The sequence below is a fragment of the Lithobates pipiens genome, unplaced genomic scaffold (assembly GCF_037356315.1).
Source record: "Lithobates pipiens isolate NorthernLeopardFrog02 unplaced genomic scaffold, aLitPip1_a1.2 Scaffold_23, whole genome shotgun sequence".
In the NCBI taxonomy this organism is placed as follows: domain Eukaryota; kingdom Metazoa; phylum Chordata; class Amphibia; order Anura; family Ranidae; genus Lithobates; species Lithobates pipiens.
The window spans coordinates 74,667,060-74,687,729 of record NW_027507785.1 but is presented as its reverse complement, the minus strand read 5'-3'; the positions used below and the strand labels follow the sequence as shown (position 1 = coordinate 74,687,729).

The window sequence follows — 20,670 nt, the reverse complement described above, 5'->3', positions numbered from 1 at the left end:
CCTGCTAAAAATTAGAAATCTACAACTCATGATACATTAGTGTGATGGTCAGTGGGAAGAATGGTCCTTACACTTGTGGTCATTGGGAAGAATTACCTCCTTACAGATAGCTAAAAAGATCAATGGTGTCGGTGGGAACTTATCTGAGAGGCAGAAATTGCCCAATGCTGAAGGAACCCCTAGCAACCTTTGGGGGAACCCTGGTTGAGAATCACTGGCCTAGATTAAGGGCCGGTTCACACTGCAGGCGCGGCGAGGCGTCTCCGACTTGCCTCGCCGCGACCTGCGGCGACCTCAGCGGCGACTTGCAGAGGACTTCTGTATAGAAGTCAATGCAAGTCGCCCCCGAAGTCGCCCAGAAGTAGTACAGGAACCTTTTTTCTGAGTCGGAGCGACTCGAGTCGCTCCTCTCAGAACGGTTCCATTGTACAGAACGGGGGCGACTTGCGGGAGCGAGGCGAGGCGAGTCGTGTCGCCTCGCATCGCCCGCTGTGTGAACCGGCCCTAAGGCTTACCTGTAGGTGCAAGAAATATCTCCCAAACCTAAAAGGTTTAGGAAATATTTGCAGGAATAGCGGCACCGTTGTCTATGGCGCCTGCACCATAGACATTGGGCGCAGGCGCAATGATCGCGCCGTTAGTGGCGGCACCAGCATGCTGTGACTGGCCAGAGCTGTGATACCCAGAAGTCACTCCGGGATAAATGGCATCGGAGGAGGCGAACGAGAGACGATGCCGGGGCTTCGATCTCAGGTAGGTATGCATACTAGCTTATTATGCCTTTGCCTTGCAGGGTGTATTTTTATTTTTTTAAGAGGCTTTACTTCCTCTTTAATTTTCCTTGCATGTGATTGGGCATTCTTGCAAACCCTGAAGATTTACCTTATTTACTAAGCTCTGGAGAAACTGCACTTGCAAAGTACACAGTCTATTTGGCATTAGTAAATCAACCCCCATGTGTGCTGCAATGCTCAGAGAACAATGTGATTCCAGCCACACTTTATTTTAATTTGTTTAATATAAAGTATAAGTTCACTGTATAAGAGAAGGGGGTTAGTTACTACATTTAAAGTGGAGGGCCACCCTGAAAAAAAAAAATACATTAAAATTTCGAAAAAAATCTGAAAAAAAAAATGAAAAAAAAATATTTTTTTTAACTTACCAGAAATGCCTGTTGCTAGGCACATCGTCCTAATCTGCCTCTTCCTCCTCCGCAGAGATCTTCTGTCTTCTCTCCTCCGTGCGGTGTCTTCTGGATAATGGGTCACGCTGTGTTCTGGGAACTGTGTGCCCCAGAACACAGCGCATCCCATTCACAAAGCGCTGCGCGACTCGCGCATGCACAGTAGGAAACGGGCAGTGAAGCCGCAAGGCTCCACTGCCTATTTCCCTTAGCCAAAATGGCAGCGCGGGGACCCGAGAGCCGAGGAACGGGTCAGCCTCGGGCGGCCAACATCGCGGGCGCCCTGGACAGGTAAGTCTGCTTATTAAGTCAGCAGCTACAGTGTTTGCAGCTGCTGACTTTTAATTTTTTATTTTTTTTTTAAACCGGCCCTCCTCTTTAATGGCTCCCATATGTAGAGGTGAAAGGTCAAAGTTGGTTTCGGCAGAGCAGCTAGCAAAGTACAAAAGAGGGGTTCAGAAACCCAAGTAATTCCGCATACTATAAAAAAAAAGTACTTTTTTTTTTGTCTAACATTTTCAAATAACATTGAAATATAATTCATTCCATTATCCATTCATTTAGTTAGAGAACTGATATTTTATATTAATACAGTGTTCCAAGGATTACATTTGCATATCAGCGACAGCTAGGTCTACATTAATTTTCTGCTGGAAACAATGAATAAAGTAAAATGATAAAAGCTGAATTCATTCACTTTCCCTCATGTTTAATGCGTACTGATACATCCAATTGCTAAAAACAAGATGTGTTCCCCTGAGTTATTATGATTTATTGACCTTTAAATGCCTTCTACATCAATGCGGTTTTGCCGTTTCTTAATGCTAAAACAGATTCTGCAGCTAACGCTGAAGATAAGAGAGGATGCGGATTCAACTTTGAATATTGCACCAAAACGAACTCTCTTATAAGATTTAATGAGGGTGAAAATACTCCAATCAACAGTTAAAACAAAACAAAACATAAATAAACAGTATTTTCAAAAAGTAATCCAAGGTCACCAAACACGAGTAACAAAGGAAAAGAAACAGCGCCTCTAAGTGCATTATTGGTAAACCAAACATGAGTAATACTTTGGGGCGTGTGTACTTGATTTTTCACATTACAAATGCCAATGGGAATGTGAAAGCAGCTTGATATAGCTTAACCCTTTAATGGCCAGTAGTCACTGAAGCCTGGGTTGCCAGGCCTAATTTAGCAATGTCAACATGGGCCATTTAACTTTACTATAACTCTATGAATTAGGGTTGCACCGATACTGTTTTTTTTTTCGAGTACCGATACTTTCGGTCAAGTACTCGCCAATACCGAGTAGCAATATTTTGTGGTGCAATTTGCGTTGATACAAAAAAATAAAATGGAGCATCACTCTGCAAAGACTGGCATGCAATTTGAACAGGAATGCATTACAATTCCTGTCCGAATCGCATGCAGATTTCCCCACTGCTCCTGAGTGTGTATGTGTGTGTATAGAAAGGGAAAAGCACCATCTAGTGGGCAGTTTCACAAATGTTCAAACTCGCAGTACACATCTGACTACATGCAAAATAATCTACATGGAGGTGCTCATAGAGCTGGAGGAGAAGTTCCGGGACCCCGTGGGTATAGGGCAAAACTGATGTCAGCTTGGGGGCGGACCACCTCTACATCTCCTCCAGCCCTGTGAACACCTCCAGCGGCCTGTGCATGCAGTGAGTTCTACCATTTTTTTAATTGCCCACTAGATGGCGCCTTAATCGTTTTTGTATACACACATACACAAAGAAGCGGTGGGGGAAATTGAATGCGATTTGGATGGGAATCGCACTGCATTCCTGTTCAAATTGCATGCAATTCTTTGCAGTGTGATTTGCGCCCATTCATTTTGTATTGACGCAAATCGCACCGCAAAGTATCAGTTTTGGTATCAAGAGCATTTTGGCAAGTACCCATACTCACACAAATGCTTGGTATTGGTATATCCGTACTATGAATAATTTGCCTACCTAAATATTTTTTTAAGGACCTATAAGAATTTTACTTGGTACACTGTAAAAAAAATTGTCTTTTTTATTATTAAAGGGTAACTAAAAGTACGTTTAAAAAAAAAAAAAAAAAAAAACATGCTATACTTACCTCCTCTGTGCAAGGGTTTTGCACACAGTGGTTCCGATCCTCCTCTCCTGGGGTCCCTCAGAGGCGCTCCTGGCTCCTCCTCTTCTCAATTGCCTCGTTGGAGAGGCGCTCTCCCTCGGAGCATTCATGCAGGTGCACTCCCATGTCCTGCTGTTGCGTCTGTTGAAACAGACAGCAGGACTTGGCCACGCCCCCAAATGGCTGTGCTGCTATCAATCTATCCAATCGGGACCCGAGACACTGGCCGGAGCTGGTGTGCTCGTCCCTGTCACTGGGAAGACCGGGTTCAGGTAAGTAAAAGGGGGGCTCTAGGGGGCTGCTGCATGAGGTTTTTCACCTTAACCACTTCCCGTCCAAGGTATGTCCCAGGGCATCCTTAACTTTGCAGGGGTAAATTTGAATGATGCCTGCAGCTACAGGCATCATTCAGATATTGTCTTTTTCAGCCGGCCATTTTCCTACACCATAAGAACGATCATAGCGGCTGTTACGCTACTTGATCATTCTTATGGGCAGCGAGAGGGGACACTCTGGTGAGTCGGAGACAGAATCCGCCGGCCCTGGATGGTGATCATAGAGATTTCCGGATGGTCTGAAGTGAAGGCATACTTAAGTCCCTCCCACAAATGAAAAACGATATTCAAACCACACATGTGAGGTATCGCCGCAAACATTTTAAAGCGTCGCCTATGGGGATTTTTAAGTACAAAAGTGTGGCGCCATTCCACGAATGTGTGCAATTTTGAAGCGTGACATGTTAGGTATCTATTTATGCGGTGTAACTTCATCTTTCACATTAAGCAAAAAAAATTGGGCTAACTTTAATGTTTTGTTTTTTTTAAAGCATGAAAAAAATTTCCAAAAAAATTGCTGCGCAAATACTGTGCAAGATAAAAAGCTGCAACGACTGCCATTGTATTCTTTAGGGTCTTTGCTAAAAAAACACCTATATAATGTTTGGGGTTTGTTCTATGTAATTTTCTAGCAAAAAAAAAATGATGAATTTCACATACAGGAGAGAAATGTCAGAATTGGCCTGGATGGGAAGTGGTTAATACATAGAATGCATTAAGGTGAAAAACCTTGAGGGTTTACAACCTCCTTAACCCCTTTAAACAAGTAGTAATTTTTATTTATTTTATTTTTTTGTTTAATAATTGTGTCAGACAATTCCAGTATTAAACAGAGGCATGCTGCCATCTACAGGCTGCAGTGGGCTCTGCAAGCTGAAACCATCTTTTTTTTTTCTGATTGAAGCTTGCCTGTGATCAAGGCCGTCTTTAATAGTGATTGGACCCTGGGCAAAACTTTTCTTGGGGCCCACCTCATGCAGTTTTGCTCTCCACCTGCTCTGAGACATACAATAAATAGCAGCTAGACTCTAAATCAGTTTACTGAATCAGATCAGGCAGCTATTGCGATTAGTTGCCAAAGGTTACAGTGTATCATTACTGCTCACTGACTGGTTGCTAGAGGTTACAGCACATATTACGGCTCACGGATTAGTTGCTAGAGGTTACAGTACATGATTTCTGCTTGTTGATTGATTGCTAGAGATTACTGTGGATATGACCTCAGGGGGGCATGATATACATATCAATGCCACTGGCCACCACTATTTACATAAGAATGATGGTAATGTACATGTAAACACAGGGTCTGCAGGTGAGTCATCTGTACACAACAATAGGGCAGAGCTGGGCTGCATTAGTAGCAGCACTTCACACTGAGATATTGGGGCACTGCACAGGACCAAAACCTCAAAGGACAAGGGAATTTAAAACCAGGACAGCTGGTAAGTATGAGGTAGTTGCTTTGGGCCCCACAACAATGACAGGGCCCAGGGCAGATGCCCCGTTTGCCCTGCTTTAAAAATGGCCCTGCCTGTGATCACTCTGTCACTGCTGACATAGTGCTCTCATGATTGGGTATCACTCTGATTGGTTCCCAATGGTCAGTGGGGACCAAAGCTGTCAATGATAGCTAACAGACAAGCAAAATGTTGGCTGATACCTGTTAAAGGGAGAACATTTGTTAAAGTGTATCTATAGTCAAAACAGTTTTCCTAGTTACGGATAGAGTAGGGAAAGATTAGAGCAGGTCAGGCTTTACTGCTATCCAGGACTCAGATAGGGTTCCCATTTCTTAACTGTCCTGGGAACAACCTTTTTACCAGATAAGAAGTGAAAGAAACAGTAACAGATAAACGTTTTAGGTTCATTAGGGGAATGCTAGAAGCCCTGTCAACTTTTTATTGTAGTTCGGTTTCCTGTTACAGATTTTTCCCTACTTCCTCTCTGCTAAAACATCCGCAGAACAGAAGGTGAGGGGAAATCTCTCTAATAAATCCCAGATAACAGTAAAATCTGTCAGGGGCTCTAATGTTTTCTAATCTTCTTATCTCCCACTCTTTTCAGTGCTAAGCATACAATTATGGCTTTAGATCCACTTTGTATCTTGGTCATTAGAATTAGAAACACAAATATATAGATAGGAGCATAGGACAGGGTAAAATGAGTTCAGCAGCAGGCCGGAATTCTCTATAAATGAAGTATAAGTCCCCATTTATCTCAAATGCGCGTTGAATACACCTTCTATCATGCTGCATTTGCCCATCTACACGTGCCCTAAAGAAGAACACAAGAAACTTATTTTTTCTAAACTATAGTATTAAAACCCCATTGTAGTTGGCAGAACTCTACTCAAACAAAACCCTTCCTGTGAGGAAGCATACTGTTTTTTTGGGTCCACATGACTCTTAAGGCCCGTACACACGGTTGGACTTTCTGACGGGAAATGTTGGATGTCAGGCTGTTGGCGGACAATCCGACCGTGTGTACGCTCCATCAGACAATTGTTGTCGGACTTTCCGCCAACAAATGTTGGTTAGCATGTTTTCAAATTTTTCACCAACAAATGCGATCGCGTGTACACAAGTCCATCAGACAAAAGTCCAAAGTACAAACAAGCATGCTTGGAAGCAGAAGCGGTCGGTCTTGTAACCTAGCATTCGTAATGGAGAATTAACATTTGTGACGTGCCAAATTATGAAATCTCGAAATGCAGCACACATTCTCTTCTTCTTTAATGGGATAATAATGAAGCTGCTTTGCTGGCGATACTGATGGAGTTATTGCAAACGAATTTTCAAAGGTTTTTCTTTTCTAGTGATATCAAGAATAATATTATTATGTTTTTTTACCACAACACCATTATCCCGTAGTTTATAAGAACAAAGATACAACTATGTTGGTGTCCTTTGTTAATTTTACATTGTATTTTTTTTAATGTAACTGCCTACTCCCAATTGTCAAGTAAAACACATAGCCAAGTATTATTCTACACAATTTTTTTATTGTGCATTAAAAAAAGAAAACAAATACAATTATACATGCTATCTGCCAATAGAACTTAATCAAAAAGTGCATTCTATGCATCCAAAATGTAACTGCCTACTCCCAAACTGTCATTTGAAGCAAAACACATAGCCAAGTATTATTCTACACAATTTTTTTATTATACATTAAAAAAAAAAAATTAGACATGCTATCTGCCGATAGAACTTAACCAAAAAGTGCATTCTATGCACCCAAAAATATAGAAAATATACCAAATCAAATCATTATTCAACCAAAAAAATTATGTCAAAGCAATAATTCCAAAGCCAATAATAAATAACACGTTATCTCCTCCAATTCCGCAACATGGCTGGTTGACGAACGGCGGTTCAGAAACAAACTGAAAAGTGCAAAATGAAAAACGCGAATCAACACTCAGCAGAAGGAGACCAAAAGGTGGTGCGAAAGAGCTGAAAAACAATGTAGTACGTCACTAAGTTCGTAATTGTGTGGCCGTGTGTATGCAAGGCAAGTTTGGGCAAATGCCCTTCGGACAAAAGTCCACGGTTTTGTTGGGCAACAATCTGATCGTGTATACGAAGCTTAACAGTTGCTGCCTTGAAGAGCAATTCAAACATGCAGCATGTGTATGTGATTTACCCTTCTACTCTGCAGGGGACTGAAGGAGGTCCTAAATCATACAAGATTAGGTAAAATCCTGCATCCCAGACATTAATCTATCCTTCAGCCACCAGATGGTGCCATGATACAGCAAAATTATGGTCTGCAACACCAATCAGAAAATACCACGTATTAGAGATGCTAGAGCTGCCAAAACTTAGAGTGCTTTGAAAAAGTATTCATACCCCTTGAAATTCTCCACATTTTGTCACGTTACAACCAAAAAACGTAAGTAAATGTACTTTACTGGGATTTTATGTGATAGACCAACACAAAGTGGCACATAATTGTGAAGTGGAAGGAGAATTATAAACGGTTTTCAAAATATTTTAGAAATATGTGAAAAGTGTGGCGTGCATTTGTATTCAGCCACTTTTACCCTCATACCCCTAACTAAAATCTAGTGGAACCAATTGTCTTCAGAAGTCACCTAATTAGTAAATAGAGTCCACCTGTGTGTAATTTAATCTCAGAGTTGTTCTTTGAAGCACTCAGAGGTTTGTTAGAGAACCTTAGTGAACAAACATCATCATGAAGGCCAAGGAACACACCAGACAGGTCAGGGATAAAGTTGTGGAGAAGTTTAAAGCAGGGTTGGGTTATAAAAAGAAAATCTCCCAAGCAATCTGACAGAGCTTGAGCTATTTTGCAAAAAGAATGGGCAAAAATGTCCCTCTCTAGATGTGCAAAGCTGGTAGAGACATCCCCAAAAAGACTTGCAGCTGTAATTGCAGTGAAAGGGGGTTCTATAAAGTATTGACTCGGGGGGGGGGGGGTGAATACAAATGCACTCCACACTTTTCACATATTTATTTGTAAAAAATAAATAAAAAACATTTATAATTTTCCTTCCACTTCACAATTATGTGCCACTTTGTGTTGGTCTGTCACTAAAAGCCATATAAAATACAGTTACGTTTTTGGTTGTAACATGACAAAATGTGGAAACTTTCAAGGGGTATGAATACTTTTTCAAGGTACAGTACATTTCTCCTTCCTGAGAGGAGGCTTGGAAGTAAGAGGTCTGATGATTAGAAGGTTTTTCTGTACACAGTAAAATATTAACATACTTATGTTCAAATGTGAGTCAGACATTTGCGTCTAGTAAGATTGGATCTATCCATCAAGATTACTATAGATTGATATCTCTTTTGAACAGGGAGAATTATGCCTATCCTTGGAAGAATCACTGGGCTTCCGAGACCCACCATAGCCTAGTTCCCAGCATGACCAATATCTTCAAATTTTGCAAAAATATTCTCCTTATATCACATAAGCACCTCCTGCATTCTTTGTCAATGATTGGCAATCCTTTTCTTAGCAATCAGTAGTTAGAGCCCTCCAACATCAAAAACTCTCATGATCAATAGATGCATATTTTATTGATTTGATTAATCAATACATTTTAAAAAGCCTAGATATGTATATGCTTAAGCCCCGTACACACGATCGGACTTCCTGACAACAAAACCGTGGAATTTTGTCTGTCTGAAGGGTGTTGGCTCAAACTTGTCTTGAATACACACGTTCAGACAAATGTTGGCCAACAATTACGAATTTAGTGGTTTTTCAGCTCTTTAGAGCCACCCTTTGGGCTCCTTCTGCTACTTTCGTGTTAGTAGAAGTTTAGTGAGCGTTGATTCGCAATTTTCTTTTTGCATTTTTAATTTAGCGCTTTTCAGTTCAAGCGTTTCATTTCGTGCTTTTCACTTCATTTCTGAGTGGCTGTTCGTCAACCAGCCATATTGCAGAATCGGAGGAGATAACTTGTTATTTATTATTGGCCTTGGAGTTATTGCTTTGACATTATTATTTTTTGGTTGAATAATGATTTGGTATATTTTTTATATTTTTGGATGCATAGAATGCACTTTTGGGTTAAGTTCTATTGGCAGATAGCATGTCTATTTTTTTTTTTTTTTAATGCACAATAAAAAAATTGTGTAGAATAATACTTGGCTATGTGTTTTGCTTTGAATGACAGTTTGGGAGTAGGCAGTTACATTTTAAAAAATACAATGTAAAATTGACAAGGGACACTAACATAGTTGTATCTTTGATCTTAAAACTACGGGATAATGGTGTTGTGGTAACTTGCACAAATTAAAAAAAATATATATATATATAATATTATTCTTGATATCACTAGAAAAAAAAAAGCCTTTGAAAATTTGTTTGCAATAACTCCATCAGTATCACCAGCAAAGCAGCTTCATTATTATCCCATTAAAGAAGAAGAGAATGTGCGCTGCATTTGGAGATTTCATAATTTGACACATCACGAATGTTAATTCTCCATTACAAATCCTAGGTTACAAGACCGACCACTTCTGCTTCTGTGCATGCCTGTTTGTACTTTTGACTTTTGTCCAATGGACTTGTGTACACACGATTGGAAAATCCAACAACAGATGGAAAATTTCATATTACTTCGACTTACGTTTCTTTGTAATGACATCCTCAGGAAGCCGGCCGACATCATTACGACTAAACGTACGTTGATACCCAGTCACATTACTCTTCTCGGGCACTTCCGGTTTCAGCAGATCGAGCTGTGATACGCACGCCGCTCGTGACTAGCGAGGGCAAGCAGGGACGGCGGCTTCACACTCCACCTGATCTATGCTGAGCCTGCAACCCTCAGTGCCGAGGAAAGGCACTACTAAAGTAAGCGGCCACTTGGCCTGATGTTTTTAATTGTTTTTTAAATAAATAGAACTACACTATGGTATTGTATCATTCTAGAGGAGCCTTATTTGGGAGATCCATTGGCTACCAGTATAGACCATAGATCGCGGTCTTACAAAGTCCCTCCTGACCTATCTTTTTGATTAAAGAGGTCATGGTGGTCTGGTAAGTAGGTCACTTACCTACATTCACCGGGTGTCGTTTATTTCCAACATCCTTAACTACTAATTGTGATGGTGTGAAAGAGCAGATTTCTTCATCTAATCACATGGACGCTTATTCAACACTTTCTCTGCTTGCTCATTGATGCACATTGCACTTTTGAACTGTTGTTGTTCATTTATGTTCAAATATGATGCAGATGATGGTTTAGCAGTCCAGATAATTCCACATAATCTGTGATACTCAGTTTGCTGTATTTTCAGATAAGTGTGTGCTTTGCCTGCTATGATAAATATCCCCCCCCCCCCCGATTAGGGATACTGACTAGTGATGGTATGTTTAAAAAAAAATTATTGATAATTTTTTTTATTCAACTTTTTAAACATTTTATTTTCTTTCTTTACATTATTTTTAATTTTTTTGTTTTTTTACATACTCTCATCAGAGTAGTTCAGTGTCATCATAGTAACACTGTACTATTCTAGGGGGTGATCAGAGATTGTATTTCTTTTTTTTACACTTTGAGGCTGGGTTCACACTATATGCGGAGCGTCCCTGTTCACCGTTTCAGGGGCGCATCAGGTCCAAATTTTTGCCTGAACTCGGACCTGAAACAGAGCCAAAGAAGCAAAGGACCCGTAGCCCCGAGGCTGTGTAATTGAGAGATGGTCACACTTTCCTGTCATTTGAATTTGGATGCGGGGTAACCCACATCCAATTTGCACAAGTGTGAACCCAGCCTGATTGCTGTTACAATAATGATCATGTCATGAATGGATTCATAACAGCTGTGATTACTAGTGATCTGTGAATGGTTACAGCTACTCACATGGTACAGGGTGCTGTGATTGGCCCAGGTACCATGTGATAGCTGTGGGTCAATCACAGCAGCACTCTATAGAAAACACAGCTGTTTATTCATTCATAACAGTGTTGTTAACATGGTGATCATGTGATCCCCAGCCAGCAATAGCACGGGGCCTAACCCAGAACAGGCTGAATGACCTACATGTACGTGGTCCCATCTGGCTGTGCCAGCCGCCCGCAGTAAATGTTCTATGGGCGATCGGCAAGTGGCTAGCTTTGTTAAAAAGGTAAGAAAAAAACTTTTCGGAAACTCGGAAGCCAATGAGCTATGGTACCTGCATAGTTATAACGGTATTAGAAAGTGTCTAAAAGTGTCTATAACATAGTATGTTCCCAACTAGTTTAAATACTTACTGTATGTTTCTGATATATGATTTAATGCAGCAATTTAGCTTTTCATAGCATAGATCTGCTGCTACTGATAGATCATAATGGGTTAAACATATTTTGGGTGCTTTAGTTGTGCTAAAGTAATTTGTTTTAGTGATTTTTAGTGATTTTAGTTTTTTTTTGTGATTTAAGGCAAGTCTGACAACGTACGTTTATGGCTAAATGTTCTGTTTGCTGTAAGTTTGCTCCATTACACATATCCAGAGGCTGTCAGTTAAGTTTGAATTGATGGGTTATTGGCAATAAAATCTAAGGACCGATTGGTTTCCACAATCAACATCCTGACCTTAATATGGAACCTTAAAATAATATCCTGCCAACAGCTGGTGGCAGTGCCAGTGAGAATGTGTTACCTTGCCCCTGGTATGCACAAGTGATATTTTTGTGGAGATGTATCCACGGCCTTATCATCAGTTAATGCTTCTGTCAATAAAATGCAGCCTTGAAAATAACTGTTGTTCTCTAAAGTTATAGCTTTTAGTTTTTACATTTTATTTTGCTTGCATCATGTAATACACATTACTATATTTTATTGTCAGAAAACTCAAAGTACAACCAACCAAAGTACATCATGCACCTGTCAGCCTGAGAGCGACGATACCTCTGCTATAGCAGAAAAGCATTTATTGAATGGAACAAATCATCAAGTGCTAAACAAAATTATATAAGTATGTCATGTGCTAAGGAAATGTTACTGACTTATTAAGGAAAGAATTGTCATGATAAATGAGGGTGTACAGAATGCAGTGAAACACAGAAGTCAGTTGGAAATTACCTGTTATCTGATTTGACTGCATTAAATTGAGTGTTTCATATTTTAATTCTTTTTTATTTCAATTTGACACAACATACATATGACATGACACATAAATACACAAACAAACATTCTGTAAAAGTTGCGTCTCTTAGGATCCCATCAAAATAGAAATATGCATTGAATTTCCTCCCCATGGAGGAGGCAAGAGATATTGTGAGAGGCAGAAGACCCCACATCCAGATAAAAAAAACTCCAGATAGTCTCAAAATTTGAATGCTTAAGTCCCCAATCTACCACTCTCCCTCCCACTTGTCCTCCCCTTCATCATCTCCCCACTGACCTAACTCCCTGCGTTTGTGACGTAATAAGAACAACATCAACAAGAAAAAGGAAAACTTTTGTGCCAAAGCCATGTGTGATCATTTAGGAGGGAGAAACTTGAGAAATTTACACCCGCAGTGGTGTCGGGATGGGGGCTGAGGGGGGCTGAAGCCCGGAGTGGGCCCCCAAAAATCCCCAGGTCTCTGGAATTCATAATTCTCTTGTTAGCCCGGAGCAGCCACTCAGCAGCAGCCAGCAGGGACCAATCCTACTCCGAGCGCTGCCGAGTGACATAGGAAGTCCCGCCTCCTGGAGCCTGCAGCGCCTAAGATGGGTGGCACACTGGTCCAATGCCAGGACCGCAGGAAATGCGACGGCCATCATAGGCGCTGCAGGCTCAAGGAGGTGGGAAATTACAATGCGGCTGTTCCGAGTACTATGAGATGCCCGCTCTGCACTTACTCTGTGTAAATGGGCAGACGGTTCTCCGGTCCTGGCTCTGGCTGTGTGCTGTCTCTCTGACTGGCCATGAATAGGATGGGCTCGCTGCACACTACAGGTAAGGTTGAGCTGCAGGAGGAGATCAGCTGAAATCTGATGTGGAAAAGTCAGGTAGGTGAGTGTAATGGTCAGGTAGGTCAATGTAATGGTCAGGTAGGTCAGTACGTGTCAGGTAGGTCAGTGTAATGGGCAGGTAGGTCATTATGTGCCAGGTAGGTCAATGTAATGGTCAGGTAGGTCAGTGCGTGTCAGGTAGGTCAGTGTAATGGGCAGGTAGGTCAGTGTAATGGTCAGGTAGGTCAGTGTAATGGTCAGGTAGATCAGTGTAAGTCAATTAGGTCAGGTAGGTCAGTTTAGTGGTCAGCATTGATGGGCACTGGTGACTCAGGCTGCAACCAGCAAGTGTACCTACTTAAAAGGTGGGCATCAGACAGGAATCATGGTCAAAGGCAAGTCGAGTCGTCAATGCGAATCATAAAACTGTAACAGGAAATCATAAGTGGGGTTCACAATAACCGGAGCCTACAAAGAGAGTCACAGAGTGAGGTCTTTGCTCAAGCATCTCACATGACTTAAGCACTTCCTTTTATGGCACTTAGGCCATGTTTTCACACGTTAGTAATCTGCAGTGTAATTTACCTGCACTGCAGGTTACCACCACATCCATTGCTTTCTAGAAAAGGGGTGTAGTTCTAGCTATACTGGGCTGTGTTGACCTTCCATTTAAAATGAATGATCTGCCCTAACATTATACACCTGTGCAACACTTAAAGCGGTTGTATACCCGCTGAACTTTTTATTTTTTTTCCTCACCTGCAAAGCAAAAGGCATAATGAGCTAGTATGCACCGCATACTAGCTCATTATGAAATACTTACCTTAGAACGAGGCCCCGACATCTGTCCCGATCCACGCCGCTGACATGTTCCCTCTGTGTTTCTTCCGGGTATCGCGGCTCCGGCGCTGTGAGTGGCCGGAGCTGCGATATCGTTACTCCCCGGCAGGGTCCGGCGTCTGCCGGGCTTCCAGCCGGGAGTCCCCTGTGCGCATGCTCCGCTGCAGTCAGCGGCGCAATGCGAGAGGAATATCTCCTAAACCGTACAGGTTTAGGAGATTTTTTTTTACCTACAGGTAAGCCTTATTATAGGCTTTCCTGTAGTTAAAAGTCCCCAATTTGGCTATACAACCACTTTAAGGGCTGTATAAGCATAAACCAGTAGATGACACACATCTGTGGAACACTCTGGATGAAGCCCTTGAATTCCAGGCAAGGCTGCAACCGGATTTCAGTAAGAGACAACAGGAGAAATATTTGTGAAGTAGTATTCAAGCTATTCAACTACCTTTGTGTCTACCAGATCTGAAATTAATCTGTTTTTTGGAGAACCTGTCTAACCTATTTGCATCATTTTCTATATAAACTTCTCTGGAAAGAAAAATAAGAAGCCACCTGCCTTTATTGTGATGGCTGGTGAGTTCTTATCAGCTTTTTAATGATCCAAATGGCAGTTACACGAATTTTAGTCTTCCTGGGTCTAGCCACAGACCATAGCTTAATCCAGCTGTCTGCGATGGCCAAGGCTGCCTTCTGATTGGGAATGTTTACCACTCAAGCCAGTGGTAAATTGCAGCAGTTACTGCAATTTTCATGGCATCTTAAGCCTTGTACACGCAATCGTATTTCCCGACGGGAATTGTGTTATGACAAGCAGTTGGCGGAAAATCCGACTGTTTGTACACTCCATCGGACAATTGTTGTTGGATTTTCCGCAGACAAATATTGGATAGCAGGTTTTAAAATTTTCAAATGTCTGTTGTCGGTTTATCTGCGCGTGTGTACACAAGTCTGTCGGACAAAAGTCCAAAGTACAAACACGCATTCTTGGAAGTAAGGAGCGTTAATGGAGAATTAACATTCGTGACGTGCCAAATTATGAAATCTCGAAATGCAGCGCACAATTCTCTTCTTCTTTAATGTGATAATAATGAAGCTGCTTTGCTGGTGATACTGATGGAGTTACTGCAAACAAATTTTCAAAGGTTTTTTTTTCTAGTGATATCAAGAATAATATTATTATGTTTTTTTTTTTTGGGGGTAATTTACCACAACACCATCATCCCGTAGTTTTTAAGATCAAAGATACAACTGTGTTGGTGTCCCTTGTCAATTTTACATTGTATTTTTTTTTAAATGAACTGCCTACTCCCAAACTGTCATTTGAAGTAAAACACATAGCCAAGTATTATTCTACACATTTTTTTAATTGTGCATTAAAAAAAGAAAACAAATACAATTAGACATGCTATCTGCCAATAGAACTTAACCAAGAAGTGCATTCTATGCATCCAAAATATAGAAAATATAACAAATCAAATCATTATTATTCAACCAAAAAATTCAATAAAAACCTCATGCATGTGTCCTGCTTCTTAAAATATGGGGGTCACCAATGCCAAGCGTTGCTGAAAGCAGGGGTCCATCATTCGGAGATAATTCCAAAAAACATCTGGATTATTCTCCTGGATCTCCCGCAGCAAAGGCATATGACATAATTGGTCACGATTAATAAAGCAACCAATTTTTGGTCCAAGAACTCCTCCTCCTGTTCCTGGACTGGACTTGGGTCAAAGCAATATCTCCAAGGCCAATAATAAATAACACATTGTCTCCTCCAATTTCACGACATGGCTGGTTGACGAATGGCCTTTCAAAAAAGAACTGAAAAACACAAAATGAAAAGCGCGAATCAACACTCACCAAACTTCTACTAACATGAAATTAGCAGAAGGAGCCCAAAGGGTAGCGCTAAAGCGCTGAAAAACCACGTAGTACGTCACTCCATTCTTGTTTGGCTGAAAATTCCTTGCCGTTTGTATGCAAGACAAAATCCAGGCACACGCCTTCAGACAAAAGTCCGAGGTTTTGTCTGCGGAAAATCTATTTTGGTGCCATGATCTCAGCACTGCCACTGTAGAGACCATCATAGGACACCTTTGGTGGTAATAAGAATTGTATTAACTTCAAGAAAGGTTTAAGATAAAAGTTACAAAAAGAAATGGGGGGTTTTGGGACTTTAAATGGAGGTGAGTGCATATGACTAGAAGATATCAAAAACATGTTTTTATTGATTAAACAAGGAACATGGCAAAATGACATGACGAAAACTGAATATTCCTAAACTGGTTACTGTGAAATAGTGTGAATGCATCAATGCAGTGCATGTTATCTCAACTTACAGAGCTTGGATTCATTGAATTAGTTTACTAAAAACATAAATATTGCAGAATATACAGCCTCATGCTACATAACTAAGCTCTATTTCATAAATACATTTAATTACTAATGTATCTTAAATAGAAAACTATCTTTTAGATAGATTTTTTACTCTAAAAGCATTTTATTAAAATAAATTTCAAGCAAATCCGATTTAAATTAAAAAAAAATCAAATTTAAATAAAAAAATCTGATATGTTTTATTTATTTTTAAATCATTGATTTTTATCCACCCTGCTATTAACTATAGTGGGCATCCATGACATTAAGGCCTCATGCATACTGGATGTTAAAATAACGTCAGCAGCTTTGCAGTGAGTTTTTCAACTTTTTTCAAAGTTCTTGCACTAGTGTTTTTTAGTATTTTTTCATGTTGGCCTTTTAGTGTTTTTTTTGTTTTGTTTTTTAAGAAAAATATTTCTTTCTCTTTTTTTTTTCAATGGATCAAAAACTTTAAAAAAACGCTGGTGAGCGAAGTTTTTGAGCGTTTATCAACGTTTATTAGAGTTTATCAGCGTAAGGCCATTTTAACAGCTGAAAAACGTCGGTCAGAGCCCACTCGTTTGGGTTTTTTTTTACTGCTCAAAAACGCCACTGCCCAAAACTGCTGATAACAGACTATGTGTGCATGGACACATAGGCTAACATGATGGAGAGTTTAACCACTTCAGCCCCAGAGGATTTGGCTGCTCAATGACCGGGGCATTTTTTGCTATTCGGCAGTGCATCGCTTTAAGTGACAATTGCGCGGTCGTGCAACGTTGTACCCAAACAAAATTGGCATCCTTTTTTTCCCACAAATAGAGCTTTCTTTTGATAGTATTTGATCATCTCTGCGATTTTATTTTTTGCGCTATAAACAAAAAAAGTGCGACAATTTTGAAAAAAAAAAAAGCAATATTTTTAACTTTTTGCTGTAATAAATATCCTCCAAAAATATATAAAAAGAACAATTCTTTTCCGCAGTTTAGGCCGATATATATTCTTCTACATATTTTTGGTTAAAAAAATCACAATAAGCATATATTGATTGGTTTGCGCAAAATTTATAGCGTCTAGTTTTATGGCATCCGTTTTATGGCATTTTTATTACTATTTTTTTTTTTATTAGTAATGGAGGGGATCTGCAATTTTTATCGTGACTGCGACATTATGGCGGACACATCGGACACTTTTGACACTATTTTGGGACCATTGTCGTTTATACAGCAATCAGTGCTATAAAAATGCATTGATTACTGGGTAAATGACACTGGCAGTTGAGGGGTTAACCACTAGGGGGCGGTGAAGGGGTTAAGTGTGTCCTAGGGAGTGATTCTAACTGTGAGGGGGCTGGGCTTGAACACACAGGACAGTGATCACTGCTCCCGATGGCAGAGAGTAGTAAATCTCTGTCCTGTCACTAAGCAGAACGGGGGAATGCTTTGTTTACAAAAGCATCTCTCCGTTCTAACTCTCTGTGACACGATCGCCAGGAGACTGGAGGACATCGAGTCCGTGGGACCCGCGGGCGCGATCATGGAGCACGCAATGGGGGTGCGCACACCAGCACGGCGGGAAATTGCAAGGGACGTACAGATATGCCCATTTGCCCAGCCGTGCCATTCTGCTTACATAAATGTACATGCGGCGGTCAGCAAGCGGTTAATGACTGTAGAAAGAAAATGTCTACAGCCAAAAAACATCCTGTGTGCATGGGGCCTTAAGGTACATCGGAAATTGTCATGTAAACATTGCAATATTACCTTAAAATGTGAACTGAATAAAAATATACCATGAAACATTACCAATTCTATACCCTGAACTGATTCTGATATACATTTCTTATCATTTAGGTGATGATGGGATTTGCGCTGATGAAGAAGAGGAAATACTTACCTTGTTGTATGATCCGTGTCTGAACTGTTATTTCGACCCAGAAACTGGAAAATATTACGAATTAGCGTAACATGTTTATTCTATAAAAGAGACTAATGTGCCTTCAAGATTGCTTATAAGCTGGCTGATTTGTTTTCAGGCAATCGTTATTAACATATTTATCCACCCGAATTCCATCCTTTAAAGCAGTGGTCTCCAAACTGCGGCCCGGGGGCCAAATGTGGCCCTTTGCTTGCTTTTGCCTGGCCCTTGAGGCACTACTTGTCCCACTTACATAAGAAACTATTCCTCCTACTGACACCCAGGGCCGTCTTTAATATTGATTGGACCCTGGGCAAAAATTTTCTTGGGACCCCCCCCCCCCCCACCCCATGCAATTTCCCTCTCCACCCACTCTGAGACATACAGTAAATAGCAGCTAGACTTAAAATCAGTTTTCTGTATCAGATCAGGCAGCGATTGTGATTGGTTTCCAGCAGTTACAGCATACTGCTTACTGACTGGTTGCTAGAGGTTACAGCACACTATACGGCTCACTGATTAGCACATCACCTCCTCACAGCAGGGGAGCATGATATACATAGGAATGCTGCCATTATTTACATATCAATGCCGCCAGCCGCAGCTATTTACTTAGACCCCTTTCCCACCACACCGCCCTTTGCGTCGGCGGTAAAACGCTGCTATTTTTAGCAGCGTTTTACCGGCAGATTTGCGGCGCATTTTGGCCGCTAGCGGGGCGCTTTTACCCCCCGCTAGCGGCCGCGAAAGGGTTAAAACCACCGGCAATACGCCGCAATAGTTAAGTTTTGCTGGGGGCATTACAGCGCTGCCCCATTGATTTCAATCAATGGGGCAGCGCTCCTTCACCGCTCCAAAGAAGCTGCTGGAAGGACTTTTTTCTGACGTCCTGCCAGTGCACCGCTGTAGTGTGAAAGCCCTCGGGCTTTCACACTACACACAATGGTGCAGCTTCTTTAGGGCGGATTGCAGGCGCTATTTCTAACGCTATAGCACCTGCAAAACGCCCTGGTGTGAAAGGGGTGTTAGTATTGTTTTCTCACACATCAGTACATTTTCTACTCACACTGACCACAGTCTGGCCCCCCTAAACCCCAAGAACGGTAAACTGGCCCTTTGTTTAGAAAGTTTGGAGACCTCTTTAAAGGAAAAGTTCTAGAAGTTCTGCCCTAAAAAAGTGAGGTAGGGGACAAGGGGCCAGTCAATATTATTGCCTGTGGTCTCCCCGAGTTGACCTTTTCCCTAATACTGATTTACCAGGCCTTCTTCTGTAGTGTGCCTCTATGTGAAACAGACATCTTTATATAGGCAGGGCTTGGCTTCCTCTCTTCTTCAAGGAGAACAGTAAGCAGCCCAGAAGTAACATCACCAAATCTCACTCCCAATCTCCTGATTCTAAGGGGTCTATTTATAAAATATGTGTTGCACAAATGTCAGAAACACTTGTACAAGCTGGAGGATATTTCACTGTCTGTTTTCTAATAGATATTTTCCTGTATGATCAGCTCCATCTAGTGGACAAAATGTTGCATTTTTTTTCTCATTTAGGTATTTCAGAATACTATACTGCATTTTGGCCACTAGATGGAGCCAATGATATAGATATGAATCTATTAGAATTCATATAGAATTTATACGGTGACATTTTGTTCAGCTTGCACAAATGTTTTTGTTTCATAAATAGACAGAAGCAGCATTGAGTCTTTTATAAAAAAAAATTCTAAAGTCAGCAGCTACAAATACTGCAGCTGCTGACTTTAAAAATATGGACACTTACCTTTCCAGGGCGCCCGCGATGTCAGCATCCGAAGCCAATCTGTCGCTCGGCATCGGTAAGGGAATCAGGAAGTGAAGCTTCACTTCCCGTTTCCCTACTGTGTATGCGTGAGTCACGCTGTGCAATCTGGATGGTCCCTGCTTTCTCTGGGACCCGTATGTTTCCCAGCAGACAGCCGGGGGGGGGGGGGGGGTGGGAAGAGACGTAGACTCCTGCGGGAGTCTATGCCCTGAAGTGGGTGCAAATACCTGTATTATACAGGTATCTGCACCCCCTCCCCCCCAAAAGGTGCCAACTGTGACGCCGGAGGGGGGGAGGGTTCCGAAAAGTGAAGGTTCAATTTTTGTGTGAACCTCTGCTTTAAGTGGATCTTTTGCCTTGCCCTGAATGTGCAAAACACGGGTTCACTTTATTCCTATGACTGCTTTGCAGCAGGGTATACATGTGATATACCCTATTGAGTTGGCCCACCCTTTGCAGCTATAACAGCTTCAACTCTTCTGGGAAGGCTGTCCACAAGGTATAGGAGTGGGTCTATGGGAATGTTTGACCATTCTTCCAGAAGCATATTTGTGAATTCAGGCACTGATGGCACTGATGGCTTTGTGAAGTCAGGCACTGATGACAAGAAGGTTTGGCTCACAGTCTCCAGGTCCATAAACACAAGGATTAGTGAGTTTGGGGTGGAGAAATTTCACTGGCCTGCACAGAGTCCTGA

At 41.3% G+C, this 20,670-nt stretch overlaps 1 protein-coding gene across 1 annotated transcript in view; it reads left to right on the top strand.

Annotated features, from left to right (window-relative positions):
- Window positions 1-20,136, top strand: part of CFAP20DC (CFAP20 domain containing) — a 490,970-nt gene extending 470,834 nt beyond the window's left edge. Inside the window, exon 18 of the mRNA XM_077451901.1 lies at window positions 18,112-20,136. Within this exon, the coding sequence (XP_077308027.1) occupies window positions 18,112-18,224 (113 nt within the window). The 3' untranslated portion in view covers window positions 18,225-20,136. The remainder of the gene's footprint in view (window positions 1-18,111) is intronic.
- The last annotated feature ends 534 nt before the right edge of the window (window positions 20,137-20,670 follow it).